Source organism: Brassica rapa, chromosome A02 (assembly GCF_000309985.2).
Source record: "Brassica rapa cultivar Chiifu-401-42 chromosome A02, CAAS_Brap_v3.01, whole genome shotgun sequence".
NCBI lineage: Eukaryota > Viridiplantae > Streptophyta > Magnoliopsida > Brassicales > Brassicaceae > Brassica > Brassica rapa.
This window is the reverse complement of record NC_024796.2, coordinates 16993377-17015795: the sequence shown is the minus strand read 5'-3', so window position 1 is coordinate 17015795 and position 22419 is coordinate 16993377. Positions and strand designations below refer to the sequence as shown.

Below are 22419 nucleotides of genomic sequence, written 5' to 3'. Positions count from 1 at the left end.
TATACTAAAAGCAGCATATGCTGAGTCTTTAGGCTGCCACGTCACCCAAAATAATCAGCCAATCATGACAATTCGTTTGGACACGTCATACAGGTTTAAGTTGCTTATGGGCTTCACGTTTTCTTTTTATTTGGAGTGGGCTTCTGTGTTTTGTTCGCATCTTTATGGCCTTTATTTATTTTTTTCAGCTTTTCCGTGAACCTGATGAAGACGGAGGTCACAAGATTTGACAATTGAAACTTCTCTGACTGCTTCACAGAACTTTTGTCTTGAACAAATTCTATGGAGAAGAGAGAATTGTAGCAGAAAGATCAATCTCTGTCAAGCCTGTTTTTCTCTGCGAATGTATTTTTCGCTTACCCTTTTTAACATAGTGTGGTGAGAAGCTACTGAATTCATTGGATTGTTATCAAAATGAAAATGATTTATTCGATCCCATGCACTTGGGGGCTGTGAACCGTGAGTTAGGATAGTGGAATTGGCAGGGGCTTCTGTGATTTTCTACTCATTAACTGGCAGGGGCTTCTCTCGGTTCTTCAAAGATATCTGTCTGGGAAAGACAGAGCTGCGATTCCAGCTTCGATGAGTTGATAAGACATCAAATTCTTAAATCTGCGATTTTTATACATTACGATTTGATTCCAGTTACTCATAGCAGATGATATCAACTTCCTAAAACGTTTTCTTATGTCCTTACGGTTCACTGTGTGATTCATGGGTACAGTTTTTGAGAAGAATGTCTTGCGATGATTTGATCTTGAACGTGTCTATCAGTTTCAGGTATTTCACGGGTTTTCCGCCTCTGTTGCATGTTTTCAGGGAGGATTATTTGGGTAATTGAATAAGTTCTCTAATCCTTTCGCTTATTCCCCCCTTGAATTATATGGCAGAAGTTCCATTTTTGATGAGTTATTCAGGTTGATGTCACGACTGGACTTAATGGTAAGTTTTTTTGTCTCCTACACAATTAGTTCCTACATTTTTCTTCTTGACCAGCTGCCCAGTGATCTAATATTTTATGTGATCCTCTTTGAAGGTGGACTTCTCCGAGTTTGTTTTCTTTATGTACCGTGAGAATGGAAATGAGAGTATAAGTAAGAGCTTTTGTTCTTTTGAATCATTGTTTTGGTTACCCTCCGCAAGAATATGTTGCATTATGACAATAGAGATAATGCCAAAGATCCACTCATTGTTGTACACTGTAGGTAAAGCTATTACCACATAAATACCGGTTTTGGTTGGGAGATTTGGATTATTTATTGTTTTGTGTTTCACCTCAGGTGCTTGCCCTGTCTTCATAGATGAATTTGTTGAGCATATGTACAGGTTTGGAACCAAATATAGAGCTCTCTTCCTTGACACATTTAAAAGAAAAAAACTATCCTATTGTTATTGATAGCATTTTAGGACCGTATAAGAACATTGTACTCTAATTGTGGTGCTACAGAATCTGAATCACACCTTTTTAAAGATCCTCTTTCTGTTGTGTTTGGTTTTTATGCTCTTGAGAGATTTTTAAAGTTCACTACAGTCTTATTATTTTCTTCTGCTGTTATATGAACATCACATAGATTATTGCCGCTGCGACACGGGATTAAGAAGTGTTCCAGGCTTAAAGAGAAAAAATCTTAAGACGATGAAGAAGAAGTATCAAAAACTCAATACTCTTATCCGTGGCCAGTCGCCATACTTGAAACGAATAAGATCAGACAAGTGTCCAAGATGTTCATTCAAGTCGTATTGCGTGATCGAGTGGAATCGCTCACAAACGTTTGTGAGTCATTGCTAATATGATAAGTACTTATAGAAGCGTAATTAAGATGCTTTTGTAAAAAAAAAAAGTTGTCATCTAAGTAAATTGGTTGAATTCTGAGAGGATTAATGCTTATTTTTTATAAGATTTGGGAGAAAACCATGGATTTCCGTAGTCTAGATCAATGTTTGATATCTGCTAGCACCAAGGTGAAATTTTTTGATGGTGATGATCCATTGACCGAGTAAGTTTCAGGCAGTGATTTTTGAGAAGCAGCAGTTGGACGTGATTCTCCCGAGGATTTTGATGAAATCATTTATGTGATACATCTACACTATATCATAATTTAACAAAAGAAAACATGAAAAAATAGTTTGATATGATAATTCTTTGGAAAAACAACAAAAAATTCAACTACCAAACGACACTATATCATAAAGAATTTAGGAATTTCATAGAAACATATTTAGGGAAATAAAAAAAGCAGAATAAAAATAAAGTAATAAGGAAAAAATATACAGAAAATTACCTTGATATATATGCTAATTTTTGGAAAATTAACATAAAATATATTAGCTAATGTTATATCTAAAACTTTGTCAAAACATACAGATTGGCACATCCTCATACAAACTGATGATGGATTACACAAGTTTGGTATTAGTAAGACTAAAAAAAAACGTAATCTAATTTACAATAATATAATTCTTTAACATTTTATGATTTATTAAGGATAACTTTCTAAAAAAAAATTGAATGAATGCAAATTACATCGTATCTATTGGGAGTCTTTTAGATACATATATGTGTCTAATAAATATAACATAATCAAACATGATGAGTATTGACTACATACAAAAATAAATAAAAAATATACATGAATAAAATTATTCAAAATACTGTAACAGTAGATTTATATGCATCATACGATCTATATAATATTTTAAAATATAATATTATTTTTTATAATCTATAAATATATTTAAACGAAGAAACCAATTGTCAAAAAAAATTTACTTAAGCAAAAATAAATAATTTTCAAACTTTGGTTCTAGCATCAAACTTCTGTTCACTTTAATTTGTTATAATTGTGTAAATATTGAAAGAAGCTATTAAATACTTCTACACAATTTTAGGGTTCATATAAATAACTTAAAAACAAACTAAATGAATAAAAGAAAATAACATAAAATAATAAACTAATCAGTTTCTATATAAATATTATTAATAATATTACTTCATAGTAATACAACCAGAGTAACCTACAGAGTCAGCAACAAATGCCAATGCTTGATTACACCAATAAACAAAAATCTGACGATAAAAAGGCTCTAAATTACTACTATGTCTCATATTATATGATATGTTGGTCATAAAACTAATCAATATTTATTTAAATATTACTAAGAATATACATTTAAAATGAGTTAACCAATAAAATAGTATTATTAGTTAACAAAAATTTGAAGAAAGTTAAAAATATCAAGACATCTTACATTTTCAACCTTCAAATTTTCTCTAGAAAGTTTTACATTATGAAACTGAAAGAGAGATAATTAAAATTTATGAACAAAACAAAAATAAAGTAAGCTATTAAGTTAAAGGAACGTTTTAAATAAAAATGAATAAAAAGTTTTATAAAGTAACAAAAATTGAAACACATGGAAAAAGATCAATGTAAAATAAAAGGGCAGAAAAAGCATGTAAAAGTAGTTTTTTTTTTTGTCATCAACAACAGACTCATACTGACTCTGTGAACCACTCCGGTAGATGTTGATCCATGTGAACGACAAACGACGGTTGTTTCCTGACACTGCGTGCTAGGCTATCCGCTCTTGAATTTTGCGTTCTTTTCAAGAGCGGATAGCCTAGCACGCAGTGTCAGGAAACAACCGTCGTTTATCGTTCACATGGATCAACATCTACCGGAGTGGTTCACAGAGTCAGTATGAGTCTGTTGTTGATAAAAAAAAAAACTACTTTTACATGCTTTTTCTGCCCTTTTATTTTACATTGATCTTTTTCCATGTGTTTCAATGTTTTTAACTCTAAATATTTTATTGTCTATGTGGATGTGGAGTTACCCGATTGGTTTGTAGAATATAATGAATTTTTTAAGTTGCTGACAGAAAAAATAAAATTTATCAGTTAAATAAAAGACAAATAAAAAATATACACAATATTAAGTAATTAGTTTTTGTTTTTAAGTTAATAAAAACAGATAGAATAGATAATGATGATTTTCTTTTCATCACTGCATTATTAGACTAACGTTCTTAAATATATATAATTTGCGCATGTGTTACAAAATATTTAGATTCCAACTCACGTTGGAAAACATAAAGATATTCTTTTCCTAATCATAAATAGATAAATTGTTTAAACTACTATTTTTTGGTATAATTTTCAAGTTTATTTTAACCATATTTACCTTTAGTTTTAAAGGGATAAATTGACATTTATGTCCCTAGGATTAACTAATATAGAATTTAAGTTTAGATTTGAGGGAAGTTTTGGAGGATGGAGTTTATAATTTTTAAAAATAAATAAACTAATACTAAAATTTTATTTCTTAAAATTATATCAAAATAATTAAAAAATTTAAAAACAAACTTCAAAAAGAAAATTTGAAAAACATATTTTGCAAAAAATTATAAAATTTTGAATATAAAAACTTATAATTCAAAAATTATAAAAAATAAAAAAAATTATTTAAATAGTAATTTATATTTATGTATCTATAAAATAAGGATATACATGTCTTTTACCTCTTTAACGAAGAAAGTATTTGGAAAATATCTTTTCAGTGAAAGTAAACATGAATAATAGTATAAACAATGTGGTAAACTTGAAATTCTCCCTCATAAATACTACATTTAGCAATTCTATGAAATTTATGTATTTTTATTATCTTAGTTTGTATCATTCCGAAAGTTGAAAGATATTTAAGATTTAATAATATTTTCAAGTTTAAAATATAGTAATTAGCTAAAATATTATAGAAAGTAAGAACAAAAAAGTATTTACTTTGTTTTCATTTGGATTATGAAACTAATATTCAAAACATATGTAATTTGCTAAGCGTATATACCTAAATAAAATACATGTAGCAATATGGTGATAGCTCACAACTAGGAATGTCTACAAGAGTCAGTAAAACCATTCTGGAAATCCTTTTGCATTTGTAGCAAATTTTATAGTAAGCTTTGATGCATAAGAATTTTTATAATCCCTCAATGATCGATCTCAAACGAATTGTTCTGACTTTAATATCTAATGATTGATTTCTAAGAAGCAAGCTTAGAACTTAAAGCAAATAGGTTGTTCTTAAGCTCTTGGATGATTCACTTTTGACATGACACAAATTCTTTGTGGGCACTTATCGTGAAGATGTGGATCGTAACCAAGAATTTATGTTCAATCAGCTGCAATTCATAAGTAATCGGAGATTAAAGTTTTCATGGTGGCAAATATATCACTTAAATAAAAAATTTTTAAAAAAAATATAAACTTAGCAGTCAGATACATACTGACTAATAATTCTTATTTGCATCGAAAGCTATCATTCGCTTCATTATCAATCACACAGTTTTACTTTGACACAACAATAAAAAATCAAAAACTTCAAAGGAAAAATAAGAGTAAAAGTTTAATACATGGTTTAGGGCTAAACTTTCAATGTACAACTCATAAGATTATGATAAAGAAAACGTAATTAAGAATAACTTTCTGACATTTTGAGAACTGTTTATGTATTCTGAATTTAGTTTTGATATTATGCCCACTAACAAAAAAAAAGTATTTCAAAAAATGTGACGAAAAACATAAATATCTCTTTTCTTATACTATATCATAAACGCTAAATAGTTTATAAACACAGAAAAATTTACAATATTTAATATTCATATAACAAAATCAATGAAAATATATAATAGCAACTATCCGCGCATAGCGCGGAAAACGGTCTAGTATCTTTAAAATAAGAAAAAAAATTGTTTAATTTTAGTCATCTGGTACAATTATATTATGGGAATTTATTCTTCTTTACAAAATTTAATGTAGGACCATTTCATTAATTACTTAATATGACATATTTAATTAATTAGATTAATCATTCAAATATATAACATCTTTAGAAAATATTAATAATTGATATATATTAATAATAAATGAATTTTAACTAAACATTTATTTTGCTAGTTATAACAAATTATGTTGAGAAAAAATCTAACATAATTTTAATCAAATAAGTTTTATAAGATAATGCACTTAATAATTCTTAAATAATATAATAATATTATAAACTAATATTATTTAAAATTTTATTATCAACCAAAAATAAAAATAAAAATTATGTGCTAGTTTTATAAATTTCATTATTAGTCTATATATTATAATAAAATATGTTTCTATATGAATTAAATATAGTAAAATAATATTAAATTAGTAAACTGAATTAATGTAGCCTAGTAGTTAAGGTTTAAAGGATTCTACCCCAATGTTTTCAAATCCCGTACTATGCAATTTCTTGCTTATTAGATGCAAAGCTTATTTGAGGTTTTATTATAGTGCATTCCGAGCCGTTGCTGTATCTGATTGTTGCGGAGAGAGCATGACAATAGAAGATGTCATACATGTAGAACCGTCCATCTATCCAAGTGTTCCAGAGAGAGCTTCATCGTGGAATCATTATATGTGGAATTGTTCATCAATTTCGCATATGTTACATGTAGTTGATCATCATATGTAATAGATTAGAAATTATATGATGATATAATTGGTGATTTACTAAGTGTTAAAAACACTAAACTATTTTATTTTTAACAAGTTTTTTTCATTTCAAACAAAGAAATAAAATATCATTAAAATTCATAAACCATGTAATATTTTTATTCAAGAATAAAATAAAATTGATAACATATATTAAACTTTTATACCTACGATTATTTATTATCTATTTATTTATTTCAAAACTCACAATAAAATGTTATCTATAAATAATTATATACAAAAGATAATAATATATAACATAACCTTTAGTTCATGTGTTATTTACAAAATATGCTACTTGGAAATATTAATAATTAATTAAATATATTAAGGACAAATTAGTTTAACTACAAATTTAATGTTAATTTTAACTATAAAAAATGTTCATATAAATATAAAAAATCACACAAAATTTTCATTTTTCATAAAATACTGCATTAATTTAGTAATAAAAAATTCAAAAGTCATATAATATTCCAAACTAATAAAATAGTTGTGTGCTTTTCTAAATATCTTTTGATCAAATATACATTCTTAAAAATAAATATTCCAAACTCAAAATGATAATATTCCAAACTTAAAAAGTTAAAATCTTAAATTTTCAAGTAATAATTTTTGAAATGGAAAAAAAATTATATTGTAAAACTAAAAAATAGTATAATTTTTTGAAGTCTTAATTTTATAGCAAAAATCAGAAATCTTAATGCATAACATCAAAAAAATCTTCTGTCCATAAAATTTGCTAAAATAATATATAGATGTTACTATTAATAAAATTTAATAAAATAATAGTGATAAATTACTTAAAAATATATATGTATATTTATAAAATCCTGAAATATACTAAAATGATAGATGCTAAAGTATATTTTTAAACACAACATTTAAATACTAATTATCCTAAGCAAATATATCTTTTATAGTGTAACTAAATAAATTTTAAAAATGTATTGTATGGAAACTGTTGAAATTAAAATAAGAACATATTTTGAAGGAGTTCTATATTTGATTATTTCAGATTAATTTATTATACCATACTCGCGCATTTATTAATATGTAATAACAATTTCGCAAATTAAAATGTATTAAAATCATTATATATTACTAATGTTGAATAAAAACCAAACTATAAGATTACAGAGTTACATAATATATATCACTAAAATTTAAATCATATATTTAAAACATTTACGATAATATGAAATTTATACATTTATAAATTAGAAAAAATATTTGGATGGACGTGCGGGTCAAACTCTATATTATATTAAACCATCTCTAATGCAACTATAGAATATTTCTATTATAAAGTAATTTTTGGTCCAATAGTATGTTTCTATATAGAATTATTTTATTATATAGTTACTCTATCTTAGAAGAAAAATAGAAGAAAAAAGAATTACATTGGAGATGCTCTTAAAAAGTATACGGCTATGATCGTTAATGTTGACATGTGAAGATATGTAGTTGGTGAGAATAGATGCGTAAATAAAGGGTAGAGACTAATATGTAGGATTGTAAGAGAATTGATGTAATTAACATAGTGGTTTAACAATATCGTACACCATTAAAAAAAATTAAGATATTATCTTTTAGGATTCAAATTTTCTGAATTATATTTAACAAGAGTTTTTCATAAGACAGCAAAAGATAACTCCATATCTGTTTTGCCCGAATTAAATTCGGATTTCATAAATTTTCCAAGTCTAAAAGAAATGCTACTTTGCTTGCTTTTTTTTTTTTTTTTTTTTTGTAAAGGAAGCTACTTGCTTGTTACTATACTAGTTATTGGTCAATATCGTATTACTTTACTAAAAATAAAATGAAAATCCAGTATTCCTAGCAAACTTGTATATGCGAAATATGTACCCATTTCTCACGTCATCTGAAAGGTTGAGACGAAAGAAAAATCCAAAACCTCATTTACTAAAATTAGACTTGTGTGAGCCAGTCGAAGATTCTTCGGTAACGTTTCAATCAATCACCGTTTCAATGAATGTGTAACGCTTATTTGGGCTTATTGTCCTTTTATTTGCGACCTGGATGTGTTATTCTTATTGTTTTGCCCTCATTTATACGGTATCATTCTTATTCATACATTCTTAAAATCTTCAGCTCCGCAACAATCTATTCACTTCTCTCTAAACAAATAATTGAAAAAATATATGGAATTTAATGATATAAATAGTCAAATAAATTTTAAACTTTTTCATATACACCATCATATATCAGACCCAAGACGTTAAATCTTAACTTATTACAACATAATCAGAATTAGTTAATGCATCGCGGTCTTTTCAAAATTATGCCTCACATAAACGTTAGAGCTACCTAAGTGAACCTATTAATAATCAGTCCTAATTAAACATGCGACATATGTGAGTCAGTCGAAGATTCTTCAATTGTTACAACCAAGTCATCAGAATTAGTCAGTTCAACATTATACACCTAACTGAACCTATTAAGAATCCCTTCTAATATCGGTGAACTCAAAATAGAAAACATTTTTATATAACTAACTTAATTTACTGATTGTCTGTTTTAATTGATTTGTAAATTCTTCAAAATTTGGGTGGGCATTTATTCGGAAATTAACCAATACGTAATTGCTCAGTATTTGGAAGTAACCCAATACTTTTCTTATCTCACGTATATAAATATGAGAAATTTTTTAGGATATACTTTTTAAGTTTTTGTTACAAAAATAATTTTCAATGAAAAAAATGACTAAAAAGTTTTATTAAAAGGTAAAAGTACATTTTTACCATAGGATTAACTAATATAGACTTAGGCTTTAAAGTTAAGGGGTAGACTTTTGGAGATAGAGTTTCAAATTTTAAAAAATAAAATAAATATTAAAATTTTCAAAATAAAAAAGATTATTTTAGTCATTTTCGTTTTTGAATACTATATTTGTAACAAAAAAAAAAAAAAAAATTATCTGAGAGAATTGTCCTATAAATAGTGTACATAACTAAGCGGTACAAATAAAAGAAAAATATCTATCTAAAAATGGAGAAATGCTTTGCTTCGATGATTTTCCTGGCTTCTTTTCTTCTTCTTGTCCTTTTAAACCTTGAACTCGTTCATGCCGTCGGGTGTGCCGGAAGCTTATTCAACAGTAACAGCACCTACGCTGAGAACCGTAACAATCTCTTCTCTACTCTTGCTTCAAAAGTCGTTGCCAACGGTGGACTCTACAACGATTCACTCGGCCAAAATCCCAACAGAGTTCAAGCTCTTGTCTTCTGTGCAAGAGGCGTTGAGAAAGCTTGTATTAGTTGTGTCCAAAAAGTGATTCAGGATATACAGAAAGAGTGTCCATATCACATGGATTCGTTCCAGTGGGACAAAGACGATGTAGACGACCGTGTTTCTTGTCTTGTACGTTCCTCAAACCAAGCAGCTTTCAAGAAACTCGAGCTTCGACCTGCTGACATTCACCCAAATCCAAACAGTATCGAACCATCCAAGAACATGACCCTTTTCACTAAACAGTGGGAAGCAACAGTTAATCGGACTATCAAGGTTGCCACGGAATCTAATACTTCCTCGCTACTTCAGTACTTTGGTGCTGTAAAAGCCGAGTTCACGGAATTTCCAAATGTATACATGTTGATGCAATGCATGCCCGACATAACTTCTCGAGAGTGCATGACATGTTTGGAAAAATGCGTGGCATATTTTAAAGTAATGTATTGGGGAAGCCGAGGAGGCGAGGTTAGTCGTCCGAGTTGTGTTTTCAGGTGGGATCTATATTCTTTCCGTAGTGCTTTTGATAATCTAACAATATTTCATGCACCTCCTCGAGTTAAGTCGCAGGCTCAGCCACCTACAAATGACAAGAAAGGTAAAAACAGATGAGTTAAGAGTATTGTTTCAATATGAAAAATGATAAGAGGGATTAAAAAAAAATTGTTAACAATTTTCAGGAAGAAGCATTAGGTATGGTGGAATTATCACGATAGTTGTGCCTTGTTTCATTAATCTTTTGGTGTTTATTGGTCTTATCAAAGTTTATGGTCCGAGGAGAAAATCCAAGAACGGAATCAATGGTAAGTGTGTGTACCATGTTTCTTGCATCAAATGTTGATTGTAAGACCTCTTTCGTTTTTTAGTTGGTAGTGCAGAGTACTCTGATGCGGATGGTCAATTTATGTTACGGTTTGATCTTGGTATTATCATAACGGCAACCAGTGATTTTTCATCTGAAAATAAACTTGGCCAAGGTGGATTTGGTACCGTCCATAAGGTATTTATAACATTTTCAAAATAATTAATTATTTAGATCTTGGTCTTGGATGAGTAACAAATCTTCAAAACCGGTTTCAGGGGATATTACTAAACGGGAGAGAGATAGCGGTGAAACGATTAATAAGAGGTTTAGAAGGAGGTATGGAGTTTAAGAATGAGGTTTCACTCTTGACAAGACTCCAACATAAGAATCTGGTTAAGCTTCTTGGTTTCTGTAATGAAAGAGATGAAGAGATTCTTGTCTATGAATTTGTCCCCAACTCAAGTCTTGACCACTTCATCTTCGGTGGGACTTCGAAACGCAGCTACATTTTTATAGTTTTTATAAACTCTAAAGTTACCCATATATATCCTTCACTGAAATTCTGCAGATGAAGAGAAGCGTAAGCTTCTTACATGGGAGGTGAGATTCAAAATTATAGAAGGTGTTGCTCGAGGTCTTGTTTATCTCCATGAAGACTCTCAGCTAAAGATTATTCACCGAGATTTGAAGGCTAGCAACATCCTTTTAGACGCAGAGATGAACCCTAAGGTTGCAGACTTTGGGACAGCAAGGCTGTTCGACACTGATGAGACAAGAGCTGAAACAAAGCGAATAGCTGGAACCCGGTAAGAACATATCAATCAACTTTGAAGACACATAAATATGATCACCATCAATTTACGATATTATTTGTATATATGCAGTGGATATATGGCTCCCGAATACATAAATTGCGGGGAAATCTCAGCTAAATCTGATGTATATAGCTTCGGTGTTGTGCTTCTAGAGATAATAAGTGGTAAAAGAAACAATAGCTTTGAAGGTGAAGGAATTGCATCTTTTGTAAGTTTCTTTACAAATCAGTCTTCTTGGTTATTCCTTTTTCTTATCTTCAAACTTATGTGGAGAGTAAGAATGTAATTAGAAACTTTATAAATTAATATTCAACAAAGTAATAAATACAGTAAATTAATAAATTTATTTGGTGATGATAACACCAATTGATAAGATTATAAGATAATAAATATTAAACGATTATACATAAATAAATAATCCCATTATCAGAAATTATAATTTTTCATATGAATTTTATATAAATTTTCATATAAAACTATATAAATTTGTATAAACATAAGTAAGAAGTTATATTGTTATTTTTTCTATAAAAAGAAATTTATCTCTATTTTTGTTATCTCTATAATATTATTTTAGAATCTAGTTTCCTACTTTTCACAGTCATGTTAATTTTCACAAAATTCAATTACAAGAATACCTTTGATGAATTAAAGATTATACCCAATGGTCATTACTAAAAATGGATTTCTATCATTTAAATTTTAAATTAATTTTTAGAATACAATATAAAAAATAAAAGCAAATATTTTAATATATATATGTATATTTTATAAATACAAACGAATTTTTTTTTTCTTACTTTATATTTTTCTAATTAAGATGGGAGAATAATTATATTTATTACAAATTTATTTTTTGATAATATAAATTATAGTGACTTGAAACTTATAAATAAACATAGAAATTCATATCCTAAATGAAACATAATGATGACTAATATGATCTTATTTATCATTGAAATAAAGTATAAAACTACTTAAAAATTATAAGCAACGAAATCAAACATTTACCAATTATTATGATTTAATTATTTTGTAAATATTTAATCATGTGCATCATCACAAGAGAATCATCTAGTTATTACAAAACATGTTAGTGTTATTTTTAGAGTTGAATTAAAAATTCATACATTTTCTAAGATACATATCTCTAGTATCCTAAAAAATTAAATAGTTTAAGAACAAAGAGACAAAAGCCAAGTTTATAAAGTTTGATCAATGAGTATAATATTTTGAAAACATATATATTTTTTTTATAATAAAAAATATTTTATATATAATAACTTTTCTCTTAAACTAATTACTCTATAAACAAATAAAATTTTACTCTTTCAATATTATTAATTTATAGTTTTACTATATATATTTATTAGATACATATATTTATTTACTTATTTGTTTTCAGACATGGAAGAGATGGGCTGAAGGAAGGCCAGAGATTATAATTGATCCTTTCTTGGTTGAGAATTCGAGTAATGAGATCGTTAAGTTGATCCAAATTGGTTTGTTGTGTGTTCAAGAGAATGCAACAAAGAGACCAACCATGAGCTCTGTAATTGTTTGGCTTGGCAGTGAGAATATCACCATTGCTTTACCTAGGGCTCCTGCTTTCACAATGATTAAGTCACCATCTGAAGATTGTACCATGTCAATGAGCAATGTCTTCACGGAGTTGAGTTCTCGTTGAGTTATAAATAGTTAATCAAAAATGTTGTTTTCAGATTGATATATTGTATGTGTCATCTAAAACGGATACTCCCTGCTTTTGTGTTTACTCCCTGCTTTTGTATATTGTATTTACGAGATGTTCTGACTGAACCACAAATATTCAACATTTCATACAACTCTTTTTCCCTAGAAAGGGAAGCTTTAGAATTACTACGGAAGTCCATCTGACCGAATAAAGAGGATCGTTGAGTTATAACTTTTCTGAGTTATAAATTTGTTTGCAATCAATATGTTGTTGCGCCAAATTTGGATCAAATTAATTCGATCGGTTCATATATGTGATTTAGAAACTAAATGGAAAAAACTTAAATAAATATATAAAATATACTTCTTCTTTTTTAACAACAAATATTTATATTAAAACTATGATAGGCCCGCCCAACGGTTGGGCGGGTAAATAAAAAACAAATAATATAATTTATTTAATTATTAAAATTTTAATAGAAGATTATTATTTTGCTTTCTTTTAACTATAGTTTTAGTTTAACTAAAGATGATTCAAATTGTTTGTATTTTTATTTTTTGTTCTATGTTTTAACTTTCAACAAAGGAATACACCAGAAGACATTGAAGAGGCGCTATTTGAAGTTTCTATGACGATTACATGATCAATGAATGACAGTCTCTCAGTTCATGTTTCTGAATGAGAGGTTAAATTAGCTCTCTTTGTTATGCATCCATATAAGGCGCCGGAAACAGATGGGATGACTGTATTTTTTTACCAACAGTTTTGGGATATAGTCAAGCAGGATTTAACTCTTATGGTGAATAAATTTATTTTTGAAGGACATATAGCCAATGGTGTGAATGATACAAACATATGCCTCATCCCGAAAACAACTAAGCCTAATGATATGGCTCAGTTCAGACCCATAAGCTTGTGTAATGTTAGCCACAAGATCGTCTCGAAGGTCTTATGCCAGAGACTTAAGAAAGTCTTGCCAGGATTGATATCAGAAACCCAGTCAGCCTTTGTTGCTGGAAGACAGATTTCAGATAATATCATGATTGCTCAAGAAAAGTTTCATGTCCTACGAACCAAACCGAGTGGAAGTAATAAGAGGATGGCCATCAAGACAGATATGAGTAAGGCATATGATAGGATGAAATGGAAGTTTATCGAAGCTGTGATGCGTAAGATGGGATTCTCTCAAACATGGATCACCTGGATTATGAGGTGCATTACGTCGGTCAAATGCAAAGGTCTTATGAGTGGGCAGCCAAGAGGGAATATTGTTCCAGGTAGAAGCCTGCGTCAAGGAGATCCTTTGTCTCCTTTCATTTTTAGTCTGTGCATGGAAGCGCTCGTTAGCCTTCTCAATCATGCAGAGAACCAAGGGAAGATAACGGGGATGCGTATTACACGCGCATGTCCTTCGGTATCCCACCTTCTCTTTGCTGATGATAGCCTTTTCTTCTGTAAGGCGGAGCTCCGTGAATGTGAAGAAGTAATGAAAGTAGTCAGGAAATATGGTAAAGCATTTGGCCAATGTATAAACTTTGACAAGTCTTCCTTACTCTTTGGTAAGAGGATTAACGCAGCCACCTGGCAAGAGGTTAAAGATACACTTGGAATACACAATGATGGAGGGATGGGAAAGTATTTGGGGATCCCAGAGGATATTAGTGGCTCTAAATGTAAACTTTTTGCATTTCTAAAGGATAATCTTATGCATAGAGTCAATGGATGGACTGGTAGATGGCTCTCAAAAGAGGGAAAGGAAATAATGATCAAATCCATTTTACTCGCTCTTCCGATATACATTATGTCGACGTTTCTGCTCCCATAGGAGATCTGTGAAAACCTCGCTAGTGCCATTGCACAATTTTGGTGGAGCTCGAATCCACCAAAAAGAGGAATACACTGGGCGAAATGGGAAAAGGTTTGTTTACCAAAAGAAGAGGGCGGTATTGGTTTCTGTTTAATTCATGAGTTCAATCTAGCACTACTGGCAAAGCAATTATGGAGACTGGTCCAATACCCTGATTCACTGGTTGCCCGAGTTTTAAGAGGGAGATATTATAGGATGACCTCGCCATTGAGAGCGATCTCTACTAGCAGCCCATCATATGTGTGGACAAGCATCTCCGCAGCAAGGAAGCTTTTACTGCTAGGGATCAGACAGAAGATTCACTCTGGTTATGACGTCAGGGTGTGGGAGGATCCGTGGATTCCAACGACACCTGCTAGACCAGCTAGACCTATAGCGCCTGTGATGCACCTAAACATGAGAGTCAGTGACATCATTAATCAGGAATCAAAGGAGTGGGATGCAGGACTATGATACCACTCAAATTACCCTAAGGAGTGTTACTCTCATCAAAAGAGGTTCAGATGTAGTACTTAGGGATCAAATCCACAAGGAGCTAGGGAACAATTAAATCTAGTGTTTATTAATTCTAAAGGTTGTAAATGTTTAAATGAAATAGCAATAGTAACAAATGTAACTTGGTTGGAAATGATATTAGATGCAGTGCCACTATTCAGGTGTTGGAGATTATAATACCTATAGATGCCTAACTGTTGCATGCATGATATATTAGAGCTCAATCGCTTAACTCAGTGATCAGCTGTCGCATGTTTCACTGGTTAACAGACTAGATATCGTGTCTCAACGGTTAGTATGTCGACGACGAGAGAGTGTTGATCGATGGTCTATTAAGACGTCGACCGATACACCTTTGCCAACGTCGATCGATAGTCAGTTGAGGACATCGATCGACGGGTTCTAGCCAGGCCTATGCGCGAGTATGATATGCCCTACTAAGATACTAAATTGGCGGTTAGCCCTCTCTAGCAGTCCTAATATGATAGATAGATGTCAGGATGGGATAACAAGGGTGCTTGAGTATGCAATCCTATGATCAAGTTCTAGTTAGCAAGGCTAAAACAAGCAATGAATACAAATCTATCATGAATATCACAACAAGGCAGATCTATAGTTTGGGGATAATCCCATAAACCTATCTGGACCCTGGATCTAATAATTGAACTACTCAGACATAGCAAAGCAATTCATAACAATAAAGGAATAGAAACTCATAGTATAGATGAAAAGAAATGAAAACAAGGAGTTCCAATCACAAGTGATCTTCTCTCCCAAATGAAACTTGTAACAAAACTAGGTCTAAAAAAGCTCTTATGCCGTCAAAACACTTAGGCAGTATATAATCTACTAGGTTACAAAATCGTCAGGGCATTTTGGTAATTTGGCGTGGCCTTGGGTTTTAAGTCTGCAGAGTCCAAATGTCGTGTGTCTGGTGTCTCGACATCGATCGATGGTACTTGTGTACATTGATCGATATTAATCTTCATCTGTCGAGGCATCTCCTGGTATCGATCGATAGCACTGATGCGCATCGATCGATTAATCTTCTTCTCGTCGACCTCTACGTGGTCAGCTCGGGTGAACTGTCCTTTAAGCTCCAAAATGCTCCAAAGTCATAGCTTTACTCCGAAATGCACCTGAACCTGTAAACATACCTAGAAGAGTAGAAAACATAGATATATATATATATAGTAAAACACATATATGCCATGGATGAAAATGGATGAAAATGGGTCAAATCAAAGGTATATCAGACTACTAGATGATTATGTCCATCCTGATGATATACCACTCATTCGCAACTCATTCGCAGTATTGCCATAAGCTCTACTCATCGTCAAGATACTTTCTGCTGGAACTACACGAGGAATGGCCAATACACAGTCAAATCTGGATATTGGGTTGCTCATAACCTATTGAAGCAAGAAGAGGAAAAGGAAATATTAGAGCCAAGTATCACTAAATTTCAAGCCTTTGCTTGGAAGTTGCAAGCGCCAAGGAAGATGTGCCATCTTATATGGCAATTGATAACGGGTCAGGTAGCAGTAACGAGGAATCTAGTAAGGCGTAATATGAGGTGCGATAATTATTGCCCAAGGTGTGGGGAAATAGAGGAATTTGTAACTCATGCAATATTTGAATGCCCTCCAGCCTTGCAAGTATGGTCTTTATCGGCAACTCCTACAAGTCCAGGTATATTCCTAGTTGCAAGCGTCTACACAAACATGGACTATCTTTTCTGGAGGAAAAATAATATCATTGCACCAGACCAAGACATGGATCCTTATCCCTAGATAATATGGTATATTTGGAAGGCTCGCAATGATAAGCTTTTCAGGGGTATAAACAGAGACCCTTTGGAACTCGTTCGATACGCAGAGAGTGAATGTCAAGCCTGGTTTAACGCTAATGAGATGATACCGCCACAAGTCTAGGCCAGCAAAAATGAGGTAAACCAAGTCTTAAGCTTGGGTAATATCTGCCTACTAGATGGATCTTGGACAGCTTATGATCGCTTTAGTGGATGTGGATGGGTCTGGATGGATAGTAGGGAGGACATACAACTTATGGGAACACAAAACTTCACTCGATGTGAATCAGCGTTGCATTCGGAGGTAGAAGTGCTGCGATGGGCGATGGAGAACATGCTTCAACACTCACCGTGCCAGAGCTTTGGAACTGACTGCAAGGAGCTGATTGCAATGATAAATAAACCCCAGGAGTGGCCAAGATTTGCGACAGAGCTGGAGAAGATAGAGACGCTGCAGATTTGCTTTCCGGATTTCAAAATCACCCATGTACCACGAGTGCGCAATCAGCTTCCTGATTTTTTAGCTAAGACTGCTAGGAGCTTTCGTAGGGAGTTACTTTTCATTGGTTGTTATATTCCGGTCTGGTTACCCAGACAACCTCAAGCTTGATTAATAGAATGGCCGTTGACGTCAAAAAAAAAAAAAACTTTGGTCTTGTACCAAAAAGATATTGGTCGTTTCTTAATAAAGTAAACTCTCTCTAAAGTTCTATGTTGTGTGCATGTTTATTATTTTAATCTCTCTCTAAAGCTTCTTGCTGTTTTCATGTTTATTATGTTAATCACTTTTCCGTGTTGTATACAAATCTAACGTCTTTTTTAAGACGTCTGCATGGTGCAAGGCACAAAGCTCTTCACCATTGAGCGCCAAGCACTATTTTAAAATCCAGGTCATGGGTTCGTACTTTAATTGATCCGATATGAACTTTTTTATTTACTGATTTTGATTTAATCAATTTAAATCAATGTTGAGGTCAAAATCGGTCACGACGGAACCAGTGCTTGAAAGTACCCGAAAAATGATTCTCGAAACATAACTTACGTATCAATTTTAATGAACAGATTGTACCACAAGTTCTGGAATTATTTTTTTTGGCAATCTCGAAATCAACGTCTAAGATCACGACTCTGGAAAAATCTTCTCGAAAAACCTTTCAGAAGCGAACCGAATTAGAAATTCCCAACAAACTCGATTGAGGCACCCCAGGATTGGGTCAGTATATGGTGACCTGAACTTCACCAACCCAGGTCGCCATATGGCGACCAGGACACTACCAAACCAGGTCGCCATATGGAGACCGAGATGACATCAGCCCACGTTGCCATATGGAGACCGAGATGACATCAGCCCAAGTTGCCATATGGCGACCGGGATATTACCAAACCAGGTCGCCATATGGCGACCAAGATGATGTCAGCCGAGGTTGCCATATGGCGATCGGCCTAATGCAAGCTCGGGTTTCCATATGACGACCGGCTTAATACAAGCCTAGGTCGCCATATGGCGACTGAGACTACTGAACTTGGTCGCCATATGGGGACCGGCCTGATGCATGCTCGGCTCACCATATGACGACCGGCCTGATACAAGCCTGGGTCGCCATAAGGCTACCGGCTCCATGCAAGCTCGGGTCGCCATATGGTGACCGGTCTGATGCAAGCCCTGCTCGCCATATCGCGACCAGCACGATCCCTTCCCGGCCCTCCTTTTTTAGGCCTCGACTGAACTGTCTTTCCTTTCGTCTCAATCTGAATTTCTGATGAGATTTTAGAAAGAAAACAAGCAACACAGCTCTTAGTCGCCACACAACTCCTAGACACCAAATATAGCTTCCAGATCACCAACTGCATTTTAGGTATCTTTGGGCCGTCTTTGACTCGAAACCTTTATTACGGTTTCTTCGATAAAAACAAACTTTCCGCGGTTTTTATCATAAAGTTTGACTGATGACTTCCAGTGATGAGAAACAAAGAACGGTTTAGCCATGGCCTACGGGAGATTGCATTAAAGAGTATACGAGAATGTATGGATTCGTGTCGTATCAACGTTTTGGGAGAGTAAGCGACCGAGCTTGCCCGAAGCTCAAGCCAAACTCGGTCGCTACGTAGCGACCGAGCTTCGGGCAAGCTCGGTCGCTAACTCTCCCAAAATGTCGATACGACACGAATCCATGCATTCTCGTATACTCTTTAATGCTATCTCCCGTAGGCCATGGCTAAACCGTTCTTTGTTTCTCATCACTGGAAGTCATCAGTCAAACTTTATGAGAAAAACTGCGGAAAGTTTGTTTTTATCGAAGAAACCGTAATAAAGTTTTCGAGTCAAAGACGGCCCAAAGATACCTAAAATGCAGCTCGAAGCCCACTTACGATTTCTGGAGAGTTTCCCCTTGCTGTATAGATGTATAAGTAACAAAACTAAAAAAAATTATATAATTAAATTATATGTTATCAAATTTGAGCATTTTTATAATTTTTATAATTATTCTATTTTTTCTTAAAAATATGTTTTTCACTGAATTATAGTTTTGAACATATAATTGGATTTAAGGTGTAGCAGATATTTGGTAAGAATAATTATTTTGTTTTCTAGTTTTTTTATCACAAGGATTTTGAAAATCACATGGATACATATGATATTTTGAAAGTTGAGTCTTATGAGTAAAAATGAATAAAATTTGTTTCCCAATAACATTAGATTTAGTTAGAATTAGGGAATCAATAATAACTAAACTTTTTGAATAACAAGAGATTTGAATGGATTTTGAAAATTCTTAAACCAATAACAATAGATTCTACTAAGATTTTTGAAACATAAAAACCAATAACAATGGATTCTTAAAATTTTCAAACTTCATAAGAATTCATTTACCAATAACCCCTCCTTAATAAAAAAAACTTAGCCTAAACAATTGTTTAGAAACACATATGTAGGGTTTAAAGTCGGCCAAGAGCAGTATTGGCCTAAGTCTGTTTTAAAATAGACTTGGCCCATTTTCTGGTATCAATGTCGTGCGACACTAAGGGTATAGTGTCGATCAACTCTCTTTCTAATCTTCGACAGTTTCTTCTTGCGAGTACTCACATACCACTCTTCAGTAAAACATGCATAACTTTTGTTCTAACCGTCAGATGGACCTCATATTGGTGGCACTGGAAAGCTAACTAAAATCTATATCGTGTGTTAGAAGATGAGCTCAATCGCACTGTTGGAGGTTCTCCATCCATAGATAAACGTCTGACGTGACTGTGCAATTCTACACTCAAATAGCTCAAAAATCACCAAAGTTCCCCAAAACGTATATGAACCTGAAAATACACAAAAATAGACTCCAAATAAATATAATAGACTCAATAAAATACATATACTATGGTAAAAATATCGTAAAATCAATGGTATATCAACAGGCGTTAGAGAACTGTTGAGGTTGCGACACCTCGGGAATAGCGTTAGAAAGAAGAGGAACTATGGCGAAACGAGGATGTGTCATATAAAATACACTTTATTATTGATAAAAGGCCTAAGGCAAATTTTGTATTTTTGCAACGTGGGAAACTCTTCAATAGTTCAAACCGGTGTTCAAAAACGCTATCAGAGCGGCTGATTACACGCCGGTTCTACGTTCGGCGGAGCTCCACCGCCACGATTATACCATAATCAGTAAAAAACGGCTGAAACTAAAAAAACATGTATATTCTGGTGATTTTTAGTCGAAATCGGTAAGTATACCATACACCATGATAGTAAGAAAGAAAATAAGGTGAATCAAAGAAAATTGACCAAAAAATGAATCAGTCCATTTGCTGTAAATTAGTGAAAAAGGTCTTGGTCTTCCTTTTTTTTGGGTTTCCATGAAAGTGTCAAGATGCTTCCTTTTTCTTTTCTTTTTTCTTTTCTCTGGTATTAGTGAAAAGGTCTGAGTCTTCTATTGCATGTTTTTGAGAGATAAAATAGATTATATGCAACTACCAGCTTACATTATTGGCAATAGACTTGTCTGCTACATTATCAAAAACGTCCGTATTGTACTCAACTAGCTCTGATGTATTATCCTTACTTTTTATAATGTGTAATATATCATATTTTGTTGAATAAAATATATAATATACTATTATTCTTTTCCGTTGAACATAATATATATTATACTATTATCATTATTGTACAAGTACTTTTTTTTGTCAACTATTGTACAAGTACTTAATAACACCTATAGATGTTCATTGTAAAAGAAAAGGCTCTACCCCTCATCTATACATATGATTATTTTTTCTAGCAAAGAAAAGTACAGACATGTGCGTTTCCTAAAACCAATAAAAAAGTGAACGTTAATTTTTTTTTTTTTTCCTCTGAATTTCATTAAGGGATTAAATCCAAAAGGGCATAGCCCAAGCATTACAAAATAATTCCAGAAACCCAATTACAAACGGCACAAGACAAAATCAAAATTATGGGCCCAACAGCCCAACATCCGAAAACCCTAAAAAAAAGATAGGCGCCGCTCAAACCGCACGGAGCGCGAGCCTCACAACCGTCTTTCTTCGGCACCGGAATCCACGATACGACGGCTAACCGCGACGTCGTCATCGGATCTGGGACGAAACCATTCAAAACCAACTTTTCAAGGCAGCTCGTAACCAACCAAAGCTTACCGAGACTCATCAGTAGACAGATCTACGAATTTCTCGAAGAGTAAACGCCGCCTACAATCGATTCATCATCTCCGACATTCATGCATGCGGAACCAGATTCAGAACGAGAGGCAGAGTAACAAGAGAAGCTCGGATTTGTAGATCGAGGTGACTCGAGAGAACCAGCCGGCGCTAGCGGTGCTAAGGGAGCCACCGCCTCCCGGAAACAAGACCGGCGATCTCGGTGCTGGAGAAGCCACCGCTTCCCGGAGACAGAGACCGGCGAAGAAGATGCTGAGAAAGCCATCACCTCCCGGAACAAAAGCGGACGGCCACTGTAGAGAGGTGCGCCGCCGAAACTAAACCCATACTATCTATAACCCTAAAAACTGAATCCCATGCTTGAGAAAACCTTAAAACACAAAGACCGGACCGACGGTGGCTAAAGGAGCCTCGCCGTCGGCCGGGAATCCTCTTTCAGTTTCTCTCTCTCTGAACGTTAAATTTTACTCTGTCGATTTTATGAT

The 22419-nt window shown here is 32.9% G+C and overlaps 2 protein-coding genes and 1 long non-coding RNA gene across 4 annotated transcripts; 2 read left to right on the top strand and 1 right to left on the bottom strand.

Annotated features, from left to right (window-relative positions):
* The first annotated feature begins 500 nt into the window (after positions 1 to 500).
* On the top strand, positions 501 to 5361 carry LOC108871992. Its single transcript, XM_033285360.1, has 5 exons — positions 501 to 780; positions 891 to 942; positions 1037 to 1205; positions 1281 to 1326; positions 1572 to 5361. Exons 1-5 carry the CDS (start codon positions 737 to 739, stop codon positions 1630 to 1632), a joined length of 372 nt encoding a protein of 123 aa, XP_033141251.1. The 5' UTR covers positions 501 to 736; the 3' UTR covers positions 1633 to 5361.
* Positions 5362 to 9498: 4137 nt separating this feature from the next.
* On the top strand, positions 9499 to 13270 carry LOC103868155 (putative cysteine-rich receptor-like protein kinase 39). Of its 2 annotated transcripts, XM_009146255.3 has the most exons (8): positions 9499 to 10243; positions 10340 to 10373; positions 10456 to 10578; positions 10642 to 10775; positions 10856 to 11063; positions 11149 to 11386; positions 11465 to 11603; positions 12801 to 13270. In XM_009146255.3, exons 1-8 carry the CDS (start codon positions 9536 to 9538, stop codon positions 13080 to 13082), a joined length of 1866 nt encoding a protein of 621 aa, XP_009144503.1. In that variant the 5' UTR covers positions 9499 to 9535; the 3' UTR covers positions 13083 to 13270. The 2 variants fall into 2 exon arrangements, with proteins under 2 accessions (XP_009144503.1, XP_009144502.1); XM_009146254.3 differs by having other exon boundaries at positions 9501 to 10373.
* A 6860-nt stretch (positions 13271 to 20130) lies between these two features.
* Positions 20131 to 21128, bottom strand: LOC103868156. Its single transcript, XR_004455353.1, has 2 exons — positions 21045 to 21128; positions 20131 to 20572 (listed from the first exon to the last, which is right to left on the bottom strand). It is a non-coding gene; the product is annotated as an uncharacterized LOC103868156 (long non-coding RNA).
* Between the last annotated feature and the right edge of the window lie 1291 nt (positions 21129 to 22419).